At 36.8% G+C, this 21713-nt stretch overlaps 1 protein-coding gene across 13 annotated transcripts in view; it reads right to left on the reverse strand.

Annotated features, from left to right (window-relative positions):
• The window catches only part of kcc (solute carrier family 12 member kcc), a 414959-nt gene that overhangs the window by 27957 nt on the left and 365289 nt on the right, over positions 1-21713 (reverse strand). For all 13 annotated transcript variants that reach the window (XM_074102144.1, XM_074102151.1, XM_074102155.1 and 10 more), the window contains one exon: positions 11958-12028. In XM_074102144.1, the coding sequence (XP_073958245.1) occupies positions 11958-12028 (71 nt within the window). The remainder of the gene's footprint in view (positions 1-11957; positions 12029-21713) is intronic.

A 21713-nucleotide genomic window follows, 5' to 3' on the forward strand; every position in this document is an offset into this window, starting at 1 on the left:
TGAAAACAAGCCAAGTCCGACCTTAGGCTTCAATGTTTTATCCTAAGTTATAAGAAGAAATAATATTTTAAGATGTTATAACATATTTTATATTGTTATAAATAAACTTCAGGACTGACCAATGAACTTGGCGCCTTGGCACTTGGTGCACTCATTTAGATCTCACTTCTTTTGTCGTTAAAGTCAACAATCAAGGCACATATCATAATATTGAACTTGGCTCTCATTTCACATTTATGTTTTGATGGGATATCATTTCTTTTCGTACAGAAATAGTTTAATTTAAAAATTATAATAAAATGATAAAAAAATACTAGTTTCTTATTTATTCCTTTGTATTCACCCAACTACCTATCTGGATGCCAAATTAGAACTTTCTAGGTCATCTGGAACTGGGTTAGAATTTTGATCTTTAGGTGAGTCAGTGAAAAAAATGTCGATTTTTGGATGTTAATATCTAAATAACCGTTTGAGGTGTGTTTATGAAATTTAGAGCACATATGTAGGTATCTCACAAGTCTCAATAAATGTGCCAAACTTGACATGTATATGCGAAATAGTTTTTGAGTTATGACGGGGTCAAAAGTGGCTCCAAATGGTTCGGGTAAATTTACACACGGTGCTGCTCGCCAGTTCTGTTAGCTTGAGCTTGGCTTGACACGCTACTGCGTGTCTAGATTTTACTATTAGATTCATTTACTAGTGTACCTAAATATTTTCCGGAATTGAATCGATTACACCTTCCTAGTTCCTTCAAAATCCATAGGAATGAGATGCCGCTCGATGCTTGAGGTTTACAAAGAAAAAGCTTAATGTTGTTAAAGTACCATTAAAAGATGGTGAATAAAATAGGCTTAGAGCGGTATTATCGAAAACTTTTCTTTCAAGTCGTGAGCGCGTCGCTGACAGCGCGGCGCGTGAATTAGCGCTCAGCTCACGTAGCTGGCATAAAATAAATTCACCATTATTTGCTGGAAGTTAGATTCGATGAACGTGGATAAATGGATAAAGTACGCTTTCATAATTCCTCTCCCCAGTTACGTAATTACGGTCGGACCAGCCAGGAACTGGGTGTTCCGGACCACTGACTAGATTAAAAATGTTTGACGCCTAATAAAAAAGGAGAGCTTGTCGCCTTTTTATATAGGTACTCATCTACACAGCGATATCCTTTGATCTACAGCACTAGCGGTATACTGATGACTCCGATTATGTCAAAGTGAAAATATTTATTTTTTATTTTGTGTCTGTGAAATACAGATATAACAAAAAACAACGAATAATTACCATCTCAAGCTGTAAGTTCTTTAACATTTTGCACAAAGGTTTCTTTTTGTAACCGCAACAACACAGCACGAAACATCAAAATCTGACATCATTCAATGCAAGCGTTAAATTTCGTTCATTAAAGTGAAACGTAACCCGATTGTGATTTATGCGCAGGTTTTTAATTTGGCGTATGTAACGCGATATATGAGGCCCAGGCGGCGCTGCCTCGTATTTTATTCACGCATCATTTCGCGCGGCGCAGGATGCGAGCTCCTGAAACGTACGAGTGCAGAATTCGGGTTTCAATGAAACGTGGATTTAGTAATTCAACGGCTTTTTATTTGAACAGCGGCTTTAATGTGCGAAGATTGAAGGTTAAAAAAAACAAAAATATGTGTAAATTAACAACCCACCCCGGCTTTGAACGAGAGCAAATTTTAAAGAAAGGAACCAAAAAATACATAAAGTCAATAATCAAAAGCATTACTATTGTGCACATTATAGTAATATACAGTGGGGCATGCGGAGGCGCGCAGGGTCGGGGAATATGGAAGGAACTGACTTTGTCATATAATCAATTAAAAAATTCTTAGCATCGCATTTCGAAAAAATATTAATATGATACAAAGGCCATTATTACTCAGTATTATATCAATATGATGCAGGCGATAAACTTTATCCAAGATTTCGTTTATATTTTTTAAAAATGTGTCGTGTAAATCGAGAAAACAAGCTAATATCACAAAAACGAAACGTCAAATGCATGCTTTGGTGTTATGGCTACCAATTTGTGGAAGTGTCCTCAAATCCTTGATGGGTTGTCTGTATGGAGCTGATAGTTCGTTCTCTGACAGGCCATTAGTTCGGACTCGGCGTTCCGGTTCCATTGTAGTCTACATCTATATTTACTATATTATCTTTACTAATAGAATACGAAATTAACTCCGTCTGTTTCTTCATTTATTAGTCAGTATATAGGGGGATCTCCGGAACTACTTAAACAACTTAAAAAATTCTTTAGCTAATAGAAAGCTTCTGCAAATTCCAGAATCTAGATTAATATAGACTATCAACTTTTGATCTCGAGAAAGTGATAAATTCTTACGGGACGCAGACGAAGTTGTGGGCAACAACTAGTCTACAATAACTGGACAAAGACGTTTTAAACCATGTATCTACAATAAAAAGTTATAATGTTTAAAAATATTAGTGTTTTACTACTGCAGTCAGCAACAAAAACACGAGTATGAATAGAGCCAAAGTGCCAAAAATACATATTTTTGGCACTTAGTCTGTATTCATATCTCTGTTGCTGACTGTACAAGCCGATTGTTTTTTAATATTTTGTTATTGTTTTTAACTTCAAAAGTACTTATGTAATTATGCTATAGATAAAACTTAAGAAAATGACCTGTTGTATGTGGTAGTAACGTGTCCGTACCTATATGTAGATAAGCCGACGTTCAATACTCGAAAAATGATTTTAATATAAGTTCCATACCTATCAATTCTGTGCCCTACTACATACAACAGGTCATCTTCTTAAGTTTTTTACCTAACTGTACGGAATGCAGACCGCGATTACCTTTAACAAGCTACCGATATTTTGACGCATCTACTAGCATCATGATCACGGGTAAAATATTAAGAAAGAGAAGATACATATGTTGTGAGGATGTGCTCTGCCTACTCTAATTCTTGTGCGTCGACTGCGTGCACTGTTATCTGACGTGATATTTATTTTTCATGTTTTTCCATCACGTAGGAAACGCGGTACTTAGTAGGACTGGCGCGCATTCGTATATAAAAAGCACAAATTTCAATATCCGTATTTTACAAAGGGTTATTTAGTTACCGAATCCTAAATCTAGAACCCCAAGATAGTTCATTCTAAGTCCTGCCATTATCGCATTAGCTGTAGCCGAGTACCACCCGAGCGGAGTAATTACCACCGATTTGTCAATTTGACGTGACAAGCGGTATACTAATATAGAGTAGAAAAAGCTTTTAAAATGGCTAGCTTTAGTATCCATCAATCTTTTACTTACTGAATCAACGTTTCTCGTAGTATCCCCGTATATTTAAAGTTGGGATTGTAAAAAAAACATATCTTATTTATACTAGAATATGTCAGCAGATGAATACGGTAGTTTGATTCAGTACCCTTTCGTTTACACTAAACTTTACAGTTTTCGATTCAAAATTTAGTTACATCTTTGTAGTCCTACACTTTGAACATTTGCCAGCAACAGTTAAAAATTCTTGAAAAACATTTACAGTGGTTGAGTTGACAAAACCATGAAAATCTAACCCAATCGGCTGAAATGCTTCGGATTCATTTTAGCTACCATTGAAACAAATTTAATGCAACCTTAAAATTGAATTCGATTGAAAGCAATCAAATGCTCCGAACTCGTTTCATCATTCCGCCAATAAAGAATAAAGGAATCCTTAGCACCGCCGGGTTTTTTTATTCTATTTGTTTTCATTGATGATGTTGTCATCAGCCGTGTACTCTGTGATCTGATCACAGTATAATCCTAATATTTAATCTACAAGCAATGAAGCAACGAAATGAAACCGTGAACAGCACGTTGCTGTTCGTAGGTAGGCAATTTCGGGCAAAACTGAAAAATGCAAATGTAATACATTCTTGTACACGTTCTTATCGTGTACTTTGTGTTTTAAATGTTGCAGTAAATGCATTTTGTCATTAAGACTCAGTTTTACTAAAAAACTTTCTTTTCGTTCATATTTATGACTGTGTAACTTTTAATCTAAAAAAAGCAAGGACCTACCTATATTAAATGATATTGTAGCGGATAACTCACGTCTGAAATAGAGTTTAACTCGACACGTTTCGGGCTAATTCGTAGCCCTAGGTAACATGTCGAGTTAAACTCTATTTAAGACGTGAGTACAATATCATTTAATATGAGTGAGTCCCACGGAAGTTTCATGTTCAAGACTTACCTGTGTGTATAATACTACCTACCTATTATATTCTGTCAGTTATCAGTGAAAGCGAGCGAGAGAAGGGAAGAGACGACGGATGCGTCAGTGCTAATTCAATGAGTCTGGTGTTTTTAGATCACATACTGTATCACGATCGTAATGAAGCGCCGTTCAAACAAGCTCGTGAATCCCGCGACATGTCAAACGAAGTAATCTCGAGTAATTAATCAAATTGATGTCGCCGAAGCAAATTTGTACCTACTCGTAATGCATGAACGAACAAGATGAAAGATACTGAGACGTAAGAATTTTAGAAAAGCCATTCGACCATGACCTGAAATATTTTTTTTAATTTATGACGATGGAAGCCTACACTTCCACTGAACGTAGATATAGTTTGTGTTTAGTTTTGTAACTAAGGGACCCCATACATCCCTGTATTATTATTATTATTTTTTTGTAACTTTTTTCTTTAGTTGTATACTGTGTAGTTTTTAAGCATTTTATTTGATTTTGAAAAAATTACTTTCTGCCATGTTTTTTGCTGTAGAAGTGCCCGTTGCAGCCTATTTACTGAATAAATGGAGAACACCCAAATACTCTGAAATATTTTATTCCGAATTTGCTAATTCCGATTTTCAAAACTCCGTTTTCACAATTCCTAAGACATACAATTCCGATTACTTAAAAAAACCCCCAACACAAAAAACGCAAGCAAAAATATAAAAAAAAAAAAACCGCCGGCAAAAAACCGCCGCCAAAAAAGACAATTAAAAAGTAAAAAATAATTATGCATGTTGGCCGCGACTTCATCTGCGAAGAATTCGTTTATTACTATCCCGCGGGGCTATGCAGATTTCCCGCAAAATTAGCCTAATTTAGCATAAGTACCTCTAATGGTTTTAAAAGACCTATCGAACGATACCCCACACCATAGGGTTGGATGAGAAAAAAAAGCACCACTTTACGTCTGGTACATTAAAATTTTTTTTTTCAATTTTTATTGTACCATTTTGTCGGCATAGTTTACATATATATCCGTGCAAAATTACAGCTTTCTAGCACTGATAGTCCCTGAGCAAAGCCGTGGACGGACAGACAGACAGACAGACATGGCGAAACTTTAAGGGTTCCGTTTTTGCCATTTTGGCTCCGGAACCCTAAAAAAGGTAGTATTTAAACGCACATCAAAAATTTAAAAGTAAAGCAATATTATTACAGTAATAACTGCACATCATATACCTTGCTCCCGCTATTTATTAAATATAAATTACTATCAATTTTTACGAGTATATATTGCACAGCTAGTAAAATGACTAACGCACATCATCATACTCTTAACTCTTTTTTTCTCATAGATGGCCTCTATTTTTGTATGGCTTAAATATATTAAAAACAAAGTTAGATTAAAATCATATTTATTTACCATCGGCATGAATATAGTCTTTTTAAAAAACCAAAGCACTAGTTCAGGGGCCAAATAATTATTTCCAAAATAAAAAATTATTCTGCCCGCGTAGCTGCCGCGGCTTTCGCTCGCTCGCGCTCGTGCGTTCGCGTCGCAATTGTACCTGACACTCCTTCTCGCTCCGCTCGTCGTCGTACCTAATTTTCCGGTGCCAAATTGACGGTAAAAGTTATTTTGCTATGAGAATGAGTATCATCTACGCACGCTCTAGTTAATTTGCTGTGGAGTCAGTATAATTGATGTGATTTTTGTATAGTTTGTATTGATGTATATGTTTTCGAATTATATGCAGTACTAGTTTTGCTAAACATTTAGTTTATTTGTATTAAAATAATTTAATTGATGTACAAAGGTATAAATGATGAGAATAAATTGATAGGCAATTATTTATTTGATGTGCAATTAATAATATTTAAAAAAATCGGACAAAGAATTAGTTTAGTTATTGAAAGAGGAAACGCTGCCAGCATCTTCGGGACGCTGCCTAAGGGGGCTACTCTGAGTAGGTAATTTGTTTTAGTTTTAGGATTTTTATTTTTCATTTTATGTAAGTATTTTAAGTTTAGGATAGTTTTATGTTAAAGTTTTAATTTAATTATTTAAATGGTCACGATAACCTAATAATAAAAAAATAAGTCAACATCTTTAGCAATAATGTCGAGAGCGCGAGCTAAATAATATTATTTTAATGTCGAAGAATAGGTATCAAACCCACACTCAAAAATTCACGTTTATTATATGAGAGGATGGAAATTATGAATGATATAATACTAAAATATCTCGATTAGAAAGCAAAACTGACATAACATAACATTTTAAGATGTAAGTTTCTACTTTCTACCTTAAAGTACCTAGTCATGTGAGTCTGAGCAGCTCAATCCCATCTTGAAAGTAAGCCATTAAGACCAACTCACGTCCGCCTTTACGTTCCGTGCGCATTCTCTTGCGCGAAGCTCTCGAAACTTCCTAATGTCATTCATGTAACCGAACTGATGCAAGGTATGAAAGCATACTGGAAATTCACGGTATAGGTAAAGATTTATTTAGACGAGGAGAGAAATATTGTGCATTTCGTTACATTGCGGCACCGAGTGGCTATACGTTTATAAATTATCGATCATCGACAGTAATGTACCGCAACTAACACGATATTTCTTGCACCTTCTAAATGAGACTTAACTTAGTATCAAACCATGGAGAGAGCTCAAGGGCTCAACCTTCTTAATAAATACATAGTAATCAAAACATCTTAGAAGAAGATTTTTACGTTTAAATACATTGAAAGCGTTCTATGACGGTTCACGATTTAAATAGCTTGACTGTACTTACCGATAACAGCACGAGTATAATTGTTATTTATGCCTTATTACTCAATTACAGCAATTTTTGTAAAGTGGTATAAGACTTATACTTTAAGTTTTCGTGTTGTATTATTTGATGTCAGAAATTGTAAAAACAAAAATAATATTTTCACTTATAAATCAACATAAACAACGCAAAGTGCCTACGCGTTTCGAAATTTTAATCAATGTTAATATCCTAATTAATCAATTATTTAAGTTCCTAATGTCTAAAACTGATTAGCACGAGGATAATGACAACACTCGACCTCCATATCGTCTTGTAACGAACTCGCTTGTATTGACGAGACACTCGGGCGCCAGGGGGCTCGGCTCGAGGGTGCTCCGCGAGACAGCGACCAAGGCCCCTGCAACCCAATATCCGTTCAGATATACAGCCGCTGGTTTCAACATCGTCGCCATAAACAAGATAGCGTGCAAACAAATCATATTAATTAAGGCGGAATGACGGTCGTGTGAGCATGTTATAGTTTAATATGTTTGCTTACTTAATAATCAAGGTTCATGTGATGAAGTTTCGGTGATGGTTTCAATATGTTAATCTCTATGCTAATAATGGTTTTTCTCGTCGATAACCGGATTTTATTGCAAATGCAAACTATTACTGTGTAAATCACAAAACGAAAGTAGGTCATACTCTCAGGCCGGGCCCGATTCATGTAAAATTCTGTTGCAGAAAAAGTATAGAAGCGTAATTTTTATAATGTAATGTGATTACTAGCGTGCCTACGATACATATTGTGATTTTTCTGGAAATCAAATTTTCACTAACTATCAGTAAACAAAGTTAAGAGCTGTTAAAGTTAAGTGGTTAAAGAAATGTTGACGTTCTTTATTGGGTGCCATTATATCCAGTTACATACCTGGCTATTTAAAGAAACTAGTTTGTACAACCCTGAAAATAACTCCAGACTAAACCAAAGTGAAATTTCAGGCAAAGCCTAAAAGACCCGAGGCACGAAAGTGTTAAAATTTCCAAGAGCTTAGCAATAGCGCGGGAGATTACTTATCGATCGCCAAGTTCTTGAGAGGCTTCAACATCTTCGGCGATAACACACCTACAGGCTTATATAGCAAATCTCCATCCCTCATTGCTATCAGAATACGTAACTAGGTTAAAAGTGAGGAAGCGAGCAAATGGTGCATGAATTATATAGGAGGTTGCGTCGGCGGATACACCGGCGGGCAGATACGCCGCAGGTGTGGCGCCGCCTTTATGTGCGGAGTGCGCCCCAGGTGTGGAGTCGCTTTTATATAAAGTACGCTCGCTTTTTATTAAGAGGATTATTTTTATCCTTCGTACAGATCCGTGCTCGGTCGAGGCAGGTTGCAATTATTTTTATTGTTTCACATCACAATGAAAGCGACACTAAACTAGAAAGTACAGAATACTTCCAGCATTATGTGACGTTACATTTTCAAGTCCGGCACTTCTCTTGAATTTTAATCACGGCGCAAACTTTGTCAAAGTGGAAACAAAAAGTCCTGGCCGAAGCCCATTTTAAAAGAAGTGTTTTAAAATGAAAGAGTGTTGCTGTGTATTTCAAAAATAAAATTAGTTATCAACAAACTAAAAGTAGCTGTAAAATTGACATAAGTCAAGCGTGGAAATTGATCCAATATTCGTGAAGAGATTGAAGTGCTACGACCTCCGGGTAATGGGCTACGAGCGAGCTCGTAGCTCGCGCTACGCCTTGGTGCTACGGGTCATCGAGAGCGCACGTAGCACCCCACCTACGATCTAACTCAATTTCAATAAGGCGCTCGATTTATTCCGTTTCCGACCCACACTACCTTAATCCCGGCTTAGATTGGCTGGCACACGAACGTTATTCGTCCGAATCTATTTTATGCTTCTCGGAAGTCTTAGGTACGTTCGTTGAATTTTGAAGATTTGCCGCATTCAATTTAAAGTTTATATCAAATTATGAGTGCAAATGTAGATACGTAAATGAAAAATAGTGTTTACCTCAGTAGCATTTTGGCTATTACCTATATCGATTAGGTTTTCTTTCATGTGTGAAATGGAAAAACCGTTTTAATCGCCTTACCGAGACACTGTACTTTTGAAATAATTAAGGGATTTATAAATAAATATAATCAACTAGCTTCAAATAAAAAAAGACTGTAGGGGTGTCCGTCGTTTTTAGTTATTTAATGATGTGGTCTACAATCCTAAAGTTGATTATCGTTTGCATAACATAAAACTGTAATCTATCAACATGAAAGTTCAACTTTAGTGATATATTCATTCGATACAAGGTTTTCGAAAATCGATAGACTACTTATTTGGCTAACCGTACATAAATAGACATGTCCCCCCGATAATTGAGCGCAGCTGTTTTCTGTTTATAATTGCATAATTATGAGTGATCTAAGCGGGAGCCATAGTGAAAGCGTATTATTTATGTAGGTATATTTACTTTTAAATAATTCTCAATTGCAAGCTTTTCACATGTTTCCAGCTCATGGGTAAGTCAAGAAATTTAATCAGATCCGCATGCTAAGATGCGAAGCGAAACAACCAGGAACATTTTTCTAAGCAATTTAAACGATAAGCATCTCGTTAAGAGAGAATGTTTGTTCTATTTTTCGAAGAGATCAAGGCGTTTCAAAATACGAGATTCATATTTGCGGGTGCCACGCTCGGGGGTAAACATTCTTATAAAAACTTAGGTCGTAATTTTGTGGAGACTTTTACGACCGTCGGGGCTGTTTACCTAGTTAACGTTATTAAGAATAGTACAAGAAATTTTCCGGGGGCGTTAGGAGGGGGAGTACAGGCGCGGGATTTGCTTACTCGGTGTCGGTTAATCCGGCCGCTTTGCCGCCGGCCATTCGACAGTCTTATCGGCATTAATTAATTTAATTATCGACGGACTCGTAACTCAGTTAAATATAAAAAAATCAGCAGTAAACAAACAGCTGGTAGTATGACATTGTTATTGTTTGCGTCGTACTTATTTACAAAACTATTCAGGAACTGGATCATTATGTATGATATAAGCGTGAAATGAACATAAATTAATACTCAGTCATAGAACAGTTTTTAACACGTTTACATTAACTTTACCTAGATACCTATCGTATGTCACGGAATCTTTGAACTTGATTTTCACTCACGTTTTATTGTGGTCACAAAACCGGTATTTATGCGTAATTCAATTCATATAATAATATTCTACCATCGAGCTGAATGGAAGCTAGGTACTAGAGCTCCAAGATAAATTACCTCAACCTAGCTGTGTTTGGGCTTGTTAGAATCGTCTTATGGTGTGTTCATCAAGAATGGTATCCAGGGCCTCATGATGGAGTCGGCCAGATTTTACCATTAAAACATGCTTTTAGGTTTTTTAACTATAATAATTATTTAGCTAGTCAGTATTTAATTTTCTCTCTGTACAGATATGTATTCTGTATCGCTTACTATTTCTGGTGTACAATAAAGAGTCTTTGCATTGTATTGTATTGTATTGTATTTCTTCCTACGGAAAATCACACAGAAGGAGGCAAAACAACTTACAATCTCTCTCACAAGCCGATTAGAATGTATTTAAAGGAAAAAATAGGATAGCAAGAAAAAGCCAAACGGAATAATTTAGATTCCCTTGTTCATCTGATTGCTTACATTAGCATAGCATTATAATACTGATCAGATCTGGGTCCGACTTCAATGTATTAAGTTTTGCTTATCTCTACGGTACAACCAAATTAACTCTTATAAATTTAAGTACCTTGGCTACCGAGCCTTTGTTTATTTCGGAGAAGATACATGTTAAAATTAAGTAACCTTTAAAATAATGGATAAACAAAATAAATACATAAATAAAAAGGAAAGTAAAATACAAAGCGGACTCGCGCACCTGTTTAACTTCATAATTTATAAAGTCAACCCCTTATTTTTTAAGTATTCGTTAACAGTTAAACATAAAAACCTCAAACTCAGAATGATAATAGAAGTAAATATATTGCAAATCAACAAATAAGTCGGTCAGGCGTGAATCGGTCTCAGGAAATATATTTAAACTTTCTAAATAAAATTAAAATTAATTACCAGCAGCAAATTAATAGTTTTTTGTATCGGAGTAAATGTTTTGATCCGTTGATCGATGTTCAAAATATGCTACATCAAAGGCGGGCGTGAAGTGACTATATTCTGAGTCTGAGATTCAGACTCAGAAATTCTAATGAAAAACCTTTACAGGGGAATTCTGTCAAACGAACCCAATAACCTGAAATATTCCGTAATAAATAAAAGACGTTCTGTATATTTTTTCAAGGTCACTTCTGAAACACCTTAGATAATATGGAGCTAGATTATTAATAAAGTAAGCTGCTTTCGGTCATCCCATCCGTCAATTTTTAATATGAAAATGGATGAATGGTCAATAAAGAAGATGGATGAAACTCTTAAGCAATTTTTGCGCTGTCAAGAAACGTACTATACTGTACACTTGAGTCTCGTCTATTGAGCGTCGAAGTAAGTCTATTGAGCTAGCAAAATAAGTGACGTCGCGGGGAATCACGCTTTGACAGTTCAAAATATTTTTTTTTGGTAGGGGGAAAACGAGCAGGCCGGTCACCGGATGGAAAGCAATCACCGCCGCACATGGAGATCCATAGCATAGACTGAGTTACGGATCATTTGAAAAATGAGTAAGTTCGTTTTTTGAAGATTGTAACGCCCCCAAGTTGTAACGGTATTACAATTACTTAATTGGTGTCACGTAACCAACTTAAAGCAGTACGCTACGACTAGTTTTTTTTACTAGAATGTTAAATGTCGCTCGGGACTCGTCGGTTTCCTTTGTTTTCTTGAAGATTTAAATGAGAATGAAAAAGAAAACCGATCTTTTGTTTCGAGTTCCAAACGGCATTTTGCAAACTAGTTGAAATGTACTTACATCATACAGGTACAGGTTGGTGTCGCAACCACCGTCCTTGTCTTTTGGCAGGCCATGTTCATCGGTTTCGCCTGTAAATAAAATAAAGTATGTATAGTACATTGTGTCTTAAGGGCGGTCAGTGAGGAATTACCCCGCTAAAACTACTGAAGCCAAAGTCTTAAATTTTTTTACGAATTTCGAAAATTGAAGTTCATATCGTGCCGTCCCTCTTGCTCTCGTATTAAATAATATAAGCGTCAGCGGGACGGCAAGATACGAAGTTCAAATTTTGCACTTCATAGTGGACCTGGTTGATTAGCGGCAACTAGGAGGTGCGGCGACTGGAGCGGATGAGGATAAGAAAAACTAAATAAAAAATGTATTTTTTAATTAATAACATAACAAAGTACAAGGTGTAACAAGGATAAGTATAAGTAATCCATAATACCACGCAAAAACAGGCAAAGTCGACGTTGGGGAAGAGGTTGAAATGGGACACGTCTGTTGCAGGTACCCACATGTCGCATGGGCACCAGGGAACGGCCATCGATGGCGAGACAGACCAAAACGGAGATGGTGGGTCGGTTTGGACGCTATGCAAAGGATTGGCCTGACATTGCACCAGGCTGGGAGATTTAGAGGTCAAAAAGAGAGGCCTTTGCCCGGCAGTGACACACTAATAAATAACAGGCTAGTTTAAAAAAAACGGTACACTTTTAGAAAACTTACTGTAATAATTAATAATATTGCCCTAACAGTGATGAACACGGCAATGTAAACGTTTAGTTAGGCTTTTAATAAGCTTAACTTATACCTTGGGTTGTTTACGCCACAAACAATCCCGCCTTGGTCGTTACTGAAATTTGCACATTAGGGAACATGCACAAGAAACTTATGTGGCAAAATTTGTGTTTATGGGAGATGGGAGTTCGAATCACCGTCAAGGGCAAATGGGGTTCCGCACCGCACGTGCGTGGATCGAAACCAAAAAGTAGGACCACTTTGAATAATTCAATTATAATTGCTCTAGAATGAATGCATTTTTAATCAACCAAAGAATACTAAAAATAAAGAAAACAGACGAAATTTTCCCACTGCCACATCGCCAGTCGTTTTTCGTCTTGCTTGCTGAGCGTATGGTTGGCCGTGTCAGTTGTCAATGTCATGCATATGTCATGCTTGTGTTGGTAGCGCCACAGAATACCTTTTTTATATACTGAGACTGACTGACGCTGACTTTAAACGGTCGCGTTCACAATAGACACGGTCCGGTCGTACGTGCAGCTTGCAATGACGGCCTCACGGTCCCACCGGAAGACCAGCGCTAGCTCCTGAGCCAGCATTATGCTGAGGTGGGTCCGTTTCGTGAATGGTAACTGCTTTCCTTGTCTGTGTCATTTATGAAATCGTTTAAGTTTCTTTAAGTTACTTTTCCGAATAAATGTATTTTCTTTCTTTCTTTCTTCTTTCAGTAAAACTTAACTGAATAATTCATTAATAAACAATACAGGGTGAAATCTAGGACGTAATACAAAATAAGTGTTTCATGCTCAGTTAATGCTGGGTAATATAATGCATTAACTCTTGTTGAAATAAGTCTGATTTTTTTTTATTGAAATAAGAAATCATGAACAATGTATGGAAACACGTACGTATTTTTAGGGTCACGTACGTAGTCCCGGAGCCAAAATGGCAAAAACGGAACCCTTATAGTTTCGCCATGTCTATCTGTCTGTCTGTCCGTCCGCAGCTTTGCTCAGGGAATATTAATGCTAGAAAACTGTAATTTTGCACGGATATATGTATAAGTAAACTATGCCGACAAAATGGTACAATTAAAAATTAAAAAAAAAAATGGGTGGGTGGGGTATCGTTCGATAGGTCTTTTAAAATCATTAGGGGTTTGCTAAGACGATTTTTCGATTCAGTGATTTTTTGCCAAATATCCAACTTTAAAGTGCAAATTATCATTAAAATCGAGCGTCCCCCCCTCTAAAATCTAAACCGGTGGGTGGAAAAATTTGGAAAAATTCAGAATGGTAGTAAGTATATCAAACTTTCAAGGAAAACTATAACGGCTAAGTTTTTGTGAGAATTATTAGTAGTTTATGAGTAAATGTCCCATGATATTTAAGTATTTTTTTTCATTTTTATTAAATAGCAGCCTAAGGTATAAAATATACCTAAACTTGGAAGATTCCGTATAAAATACGAAATCCTTAGAAAAATATTACTTAATTTTTTCGTAATGGCTACGGAACCCTATTTTGGGCGTTAATTAATTTCAGCTAAAAAAGTTAAGAGTATTAGACAATGTTTGCATGCCATTGTATCTGGATAGTTAGACATGCCACTGCACATTAGCACTAAGTATTTATAAGAGCAATTTTACAATGTGTACCTATAGCAAAATAAACCATTTAATTAAGATTGTTTTTTTTGGAATCTTCTGTATTTTTTATTTCAATTCCAAATTTTTACTTTTACGGTCATCCCGTAAAACCTAAATTGAAAATAGAAACTGAAATATAGATGCACAGAAAAACCAGAAAATTAAGACCAGGGGCCCTACCACGCTCTCTTAATGCGATTCAGTTTAGGCTCTAAACTGAACTGCATCGCTATTTCGTACCACGACGTTACTTTTGCGATTCAGTTCAGGCACGGTTCAGCGACAGCGATACAGACATTTTCATTCACTCACTTCAAGCGGTTTTCGTACCATGACGCTTACCTTGAGTGGGAATTGAATCGCTTCAGTGTCAAATTTAGCGATTCAGTATAAGTTACTCATTCTGTCAATTCTTTTGGATCGCTTCAACTTCAACTAATGAAATAAAACGAATTCAGTGTTTTACGGTGCAAATAACAACTTTAGTATGTGCATAGCGTGTTAGTTCAACATAGAAAAATCCGCAAGCTGTTAAAACACAGTTGTCGGCAGTTTTTCAGATGTCGAAGGAATTATTATTTTTGGCATTTTTGGAATGCGATCTCATGGAGAATACAGGGCGAAAAAAAATAGGCTCCGTAATCGCAAGGAAAACAATCCGTTTGAACTCGGGGATTAAGAGTTCATTCGAAGATATCGCCTGTCGAAAGAGCTGACTCTAGACCTCTGTGAGGAGCTAAGGCCATTGCTCAAAGAACCTGTGAGGTCTACTGACTTAGATCTAGAGACGAAGGTAAACTCATAATTATTAGCTTCATTACGCCTTACGTATATGCACATTTGTAACTTTAACTAGGTTATGCTTTGGCAAAAGTACTTATTCGAAATACTTGATTATTGTAGGTATTGACTACGCTGTCGTTATATGCTGTCGGGTCGTATCAAAGACCCATAGGTGATATAGGTGCACATTCTTTGGCGCAGTTCTTTCAGTTCTTGTTGCGCAAATAACAGCCTGTTTAAATACTCCTCAAATGAGGAGGAAGTATATTGTCTTCCCTTCTACTCTGGAAGAGAGGAATGAGACAAGAACCCTTTAAGTAAACCTATTATCTGTTAGTATGTACAGTCAACAGCAGAAGTAGTTAGGTGGACAGTTGAAGAGCCCCCGGGCGCCACATTTAGGGGGCGGCAAAATACCATAAAAATTTTATGGTTTGTGTGAAGTTAGCAAGTTCTCAGCAGTGGGACGTGTATAGGCTGGGTGGGATAGTGATGATAGAGTTTAAAGTCACGCGCGTAGATCGCCATTAGCTAAGCTCTTACCAAGTTACAGTCCCCACATGGCGCCTTGACATAAGTAAGCCAAATAATTAATTATAGTAATTATTAATTGATGACATAATGTTTAAATGTGCTCTCGACGCAAGAGACGATCTAGACTTGTCATCATCGCATCTTGTAATTTTTCTACCGTTGATAATGGAACAGAAATAAATTATAAAAGTTTTTAAGTATATTAAATAATATGTATTTACAGGTATATCCGGGTATCCCCTCAGGAAGTACATGATGACTCCCATTACCAACGCTGCAGAGGACTCGCCTGAAAGTCACTACACTAACATTCATGTTCGCGCCAGAAACGTAGTTGAAAGGACTTTAGGAGTTCTTAAAACTCGTTTTCGGTGCATTAGTGGCCATCGAGTGTTGAATTACAGCCCAAAAGTTGCTGGCTCAATTATAAATGCTTGTGCTATATTGCACAATATTTGCAATACAGCAAATCTGCCCATTTTAGATTTGGGACCTTTGCCTCGATACCACAATCGCCGTCTGCAGCAGGCGGCTACCGAGCCGCTGCTCGAGGACGCATTTGTCATTGATGAGACAGAAAGAAGCAACCCACAACTGCGACTCGGTACAGCCATAAGGAATCGCCTTGTTCGCCGATTATGGGAAGGGAGATAATCCTTGTGTTGCATTTCTCACGATGATATAAATCAATACCTAAACCTAAAACGATTTTTGTTAACACTTATTATGTTTAAGACCCCGCAGACTATAAATAGTAATGAGAATCCCACCAAAAACATTTCATATACACGAGAGTGTATGAGTTATTTATTATTAGAGTCAAGCCCCTAGCCAGTACCCTAAGTGTAAGTTTTCGGTTACAAAATACGTCTCGATCGCGTTCGCGTTAGAATCTCAATTTGTATGGAAACACGAACAGCGCCTCTAGCGGAACGTTTGAGATGTTGTCACTATGTATTCACTCTCACGGAATTGGCTCCCTACGGGACAGGCCTCGCCTAGTGTAGGAGCCAGTGAAAAGTATTGTGTATGAAGAGCTGTTAATGTACGTTCATGAACTTGATACCATTGTTATTGTTTTTCACTGTTGTTTTTTCTTTTGCAAGAATGTTTGTATGTTCTTTCCATGTATCAGCCCTCCTGTAAACCCTACTTTATATGCAATAAATGATTACTTACTTACTTACTTATTCATTATTAGGTAAAAACTACGTAATTGCGGAAATCTTCTTTATGAATAACCATATTATATAACAGGCGTAAGTAAAGGAGAAAATGAACACGTTTGGTTTGTTTTCATTTTAATTTCACAAATAATTAATTTACAAAAATTCAAAGTCAAAGTCAAAGTCAAAATATCTTTTTTCAATTTAGGCTATAACAAGCACTTATGAATGTCAAAAAAAATCTACCACCGGTTCGGAAAAACCTCTGTTGAGAAAAATCCGGCAAGAAACTCAACGAGGTATATTTAGCCAGTCTGTAAGATGGAACTTTAAGCTTCCCTGTGTTTCTAGTAGCCTTTGGGTTATCGACGTTAGTGGGAAAATCACATATGTTCTTCCTTACATACATGATTATTTCAAAAACATAATGCGACGGCAGGGTTAGGATACCTGTTTCCTTAAAAGAAGATTCACGCGTCTTCAAATTATAAATTGCTCTAATTGCTCTCTTTGGTAAGATAAAAATTTACTCAATGTCTTAGCATCGAGTGTTATTCCTAAAAATATTGTTGATTTTACAAATTCAACAGTTTGACCATTTAACTTTATATTAGAAACTGAATTCGAGTCAATTTGTCAACGAGAATTTAGATAGATTTTTAGAGAACCTGTCAAGACAATTCAGGCTACCTTATCTTGAAATTATATGGTTATGGTAGATTTAAATTTGGCGTTGGGGGCAGTTCTGGAACTGGTAACCTAAAACAAAAAAAACATGGTACTTACATAAAAAAACATTGACATAGCAGAACATGAGTGACCGACTTTCGTTCAGTCTTTTGAATGGCGTTTTTTTTTTACAATGAAACGACTTACGAAGGCATAATATTTTCTACATACCAAATTTTCTTCCAAAAACTTAAGCGCAGTCGTAGGTATCGAGAAACCTAATAAGTACACATTCAACACACACACACAATTGAATTGCTTGTTTGTAATGGGAGACTCTATCAAATTGGTAACTAATCAAAAAAATGCTCCTCACCTTGCTTGCAGTAACTCCTTGACTGCTTTAATTTCATTCCTAATTTCTTGCAGTCCTGCGCGCAAGGTCTCATTTTTCTCCGGAGCTATTTCAATTAAGGCCCGGCGAGCCGTCTCTTGCGACATGGGGGGCTCGCGGCATCGGCGCCTGGGTCTCTGGGGCGGCGAGCCTGTACGTTGTCGTGCTTGGATGCGGGCTCTTGGATTTTGTCTCGGACTTCGTAGGTACTCACGACATTGTGCTTCTTAACTCCTCAATGATTTTTCAGTGAGAAAAGAGACTCGTCGATTAGTGACAGCGTAAACATTTTATTTGTAATCAACACAACGGTTGCTAAGAACACGGAATGACATAGAGTTATGGTTTTGCAAAATAAAGAGGTTTTAGTATACAAAATTTGGTTTGCATATAGCGGCATCCCTTTCGCGACTTAGCGTTTCAGTTTCGGACCAGAGACAATATCGGTCTTTCATTCACCTGTAAACCATTGAGACTCAGCTCTGAGAAATAAACGTCGTGGTACTAATTTCGACGATTCAGTTTAGGTGCCTAAATTGAACTGCTCTGCGTTTGGATCGTTTGTGAAAAGATCATGGTACGCCTGCAGCACTGGTTAGTTCCAATAGAATGCCGAAAGTTTCTCGATGAGGGCTACGGTATAGATGTCGCTAGCGTCACTGCTTAAGTGGCTAAATAAGAAATAAACAAGCTGAGATATGTGGTGCATAGGGGAAATTCATGTCTGTACCATTGTCCAGCAGTGGTGTAGCGGTATAGCACGCGGCACGGAATGCCGAGGACCTGGATTCGATTTCCAGTGCTGGTCTTATATTTCTGGTTTTTCTGTGCATCTATATTTCAGTTTGTATTTTCAAACTATTTAATTTAATTTCTTTCCAAAACGACTGCTACATTTTACGATGTCGCTAAAACACTCGTACTAAGTATAAGTAAGTGAATACACTCGTAAAGGAAATAAGTAGGAGCACGTTGCACAAATAAAATAAAACTGTTGTGGTTGTGGAAGAGCAAGATTATCGTTTATGTAAGAATATTTCAATTTGTGTAAAGTAAGGCCCGATTAAAAAAAAACTTGGTTGAAATGAAACTATAGGAAAATTGTGCAAGTTCCCAATTCACCACCGACCCAACGCCTATCCTGGTGAAAAGTTTTCCACTTCGCTGTTCAAACTAGCTGTTTCTTGTACAACTAAATAAGTTTCCGAAACCGCTTGTTAGAGGCACAATGCCGGAGTATGTAAATAAACTAGCTTTTGCCCGCGGCTATGCCCGCGTAGAATTCGGTTATCGCGCGCTGTTCCCTCGGGAACTGTGCATTTTTTCGGGATAAAAAGTAGCCTATGTCACTCTCTGGCCCATAAACTATCTCTATGCCAAAAATTACATGGATCTGTCGCTCCGTTTCGACGTGAAAGACGGACAAACATACATACAAACACACACTTTCGCATTTATAATATAAGTATAGATAGATATAGAAGAAGTATAGATGACCTTAATGTTTTAGATATCAGAATAAAAGTAATATCATTGGTTGGGCATGGATGTAAAAATGAAAATATAATTTTGGTGTAATAAATAAAATCAGCACACATCTAATGCTTGAATTTTGACACTACTAAACTGAAATCAAGATTTTTTTTAGAAAGGGCCACTACTTAAAGTTTGGCTGCACACATTGTTGCTCTGTAACTGCTTGAACTAAATGCCTGTGAGAGCTGCCTACATAATAAACAGTTTCTTTCTGATTCAATCACGCAGGAAAGCTAGATACAAAGGCCGCTACTGAACGAGACGTCATTTTCCCCGGCAAGTGGCTCGATTACTGGGAGCGAGTGAAAAGAGTATGAATAACAATAGTCGGCAAATAGCTTTTTGTTTATTTATGTTGATAATTGCAACTGGGTGAAGCTGCGCGTGTGCTGGTTGGCAAATTAAGTCAAATGGGACAGAACTTACAAAATGGCAAAAATCAAAACGTTTAATAAAACTACATATCCTAAACATAAAATACTTAAATAAAATAAAATAGAATAAAACGTATATTTAGTTTTTAGTTATGGTATTCAAAGCTTTAATGATAAAACGCTTTTAATTCAATCAACTTCAATTCGTCCTTCATTGGAGGTACGACGGTGCAACATTAATTTGTTTGTATGAGATGCAAATCTGTCAATTTGTCCGATTGAACGTGATCGATTGATTGCACAATGACAACGACAATGACGTATTAATTTGTGTTGCATTATTGCCCTTGTCTGTCACTCCGTGATCGCTCCAATCACCGAAAGGTCTAATTAACATTGGCAAACGTCCATAGGCTCAGCTCAGACATGTCCTAAGCCAAACGAGGCTAGTTAATCAAATTCAGTTATTCTCCAGTAAACACAAGTCGGCGGGAACGTGAATTAATGAAGGTATGTCACCACTTCACACTCGGGGCGTTATGCGCTGCCATTTATCACACGCACACAAGCGGCAATGGACATAAATTCCACACACTTAAATGTAAATTTTAACTCGCTGGTAGTCGAACATTTTCGTTCGTTCGTTCGAAGTAAATACCAAAGCAAAAGGTTTTTCGAAAGGATAAAAATGAAACGCGCAGATAATTAATTTGCTTAGTCTCGACACGCGTGGTAATGTTATTTAGTATAACATAATTTGATATACAGCTGGGTATCGTGCGAATGCCAAAGGCTGAATTTATCTCGGTGGCTCACCTAACTTAATTTTGGTGTTCTGTAAAAAAATGTGAGTCTCGTAGATGGTCTTTGGATTGTCCCGGAAAAATGCTAAAGGTCAGAATAAAGATCGTAAATGATTTAAAGCGTCACGTGGCGGGCAGAAATACTTTATTGAGTTATCTAAAAAAGTGACAGTACTTACTTAGGGTACTTGTGATGATAAATATCGTGATAAGTGCAGTGTAATCGATTATAATTGTGATGAAGTAAAGCTGTTTCATCTGACGATACCACTATTAGTAATTTGGTATGTAGTAAGTACTACACTTATCACTTGTGAAACGTTGCTTCGATTTAACGAAATCAATAGCTATTAACTATGGTAATTCTGCTATTCAGGACATGACATGGCAGTGATTTACGAATGCTTTAAATACTTTGATTCCATTATGATAAACCAAGTTGAATGATGAAGCACTAACGTGTTGTGACCGTCATCAAACTATCGACGATTAACTCAGTCGTGTCTAAGAAGCACACGTAGGAGTATTTTTGTCCATTAGCCGCTCATATTTTAACTGATGTCGTAAGAAAGGAACACGTTGAGTGACAAGAGACTGTGGTATGCAGGGATAATTTTTTTGATGCGCGGGAATTCCCTAGCTCACCCTGTCAGGCGTGAAGATATAGCTTGGGCTGAATGGTATTCTAGTTTACGAGCGACTAAATTTTACAATTGAACGAAAACGTAGCGCTTCAGCGAAGAATTTTGATTAGAACCCGAACAGATATAAATTCCGTGCACGCAATCATAGTTCTGTGGAACGTTTTACTGGTATATTTTTTCAAAAGTATTATTGTAAATGTTTGCGTTTGTTTGTAGCGTAGCAATAATAGTATTTACATTGTATCGTTAGAGCGGTAAATTAGGAATTACGAACGAGCGTCTATTAGAAGCCGGAAGTTCAACACAGGGCTTTAATAAGTCGATGTTCGTAATTCTAGCACCGCCCATGTTACATATAATGTTTTTTAAAGAGAGTAAATGTATAAGATTATAATATAATTATATCACATATATATATATATATAGTTTAAAGAAATATAAGGACATCGTGAGGAAACCTGCACACCTTTCAATTTATT

Source organism: Choristoneura fumiferana, chromosome 18, assembly GCF_025370935.1.
Source record: "Choristoneura fumiferana chromosome 18, NRCan_CFum_1, whole genome shotgun sequence".
NCBI classification, from domain to species: Eukaryota; Metazoa; Arthropoda; class Insecta; order Lepidoptera; family Tortricidae; genus Choristoneura; species Choristoneura fumiferana.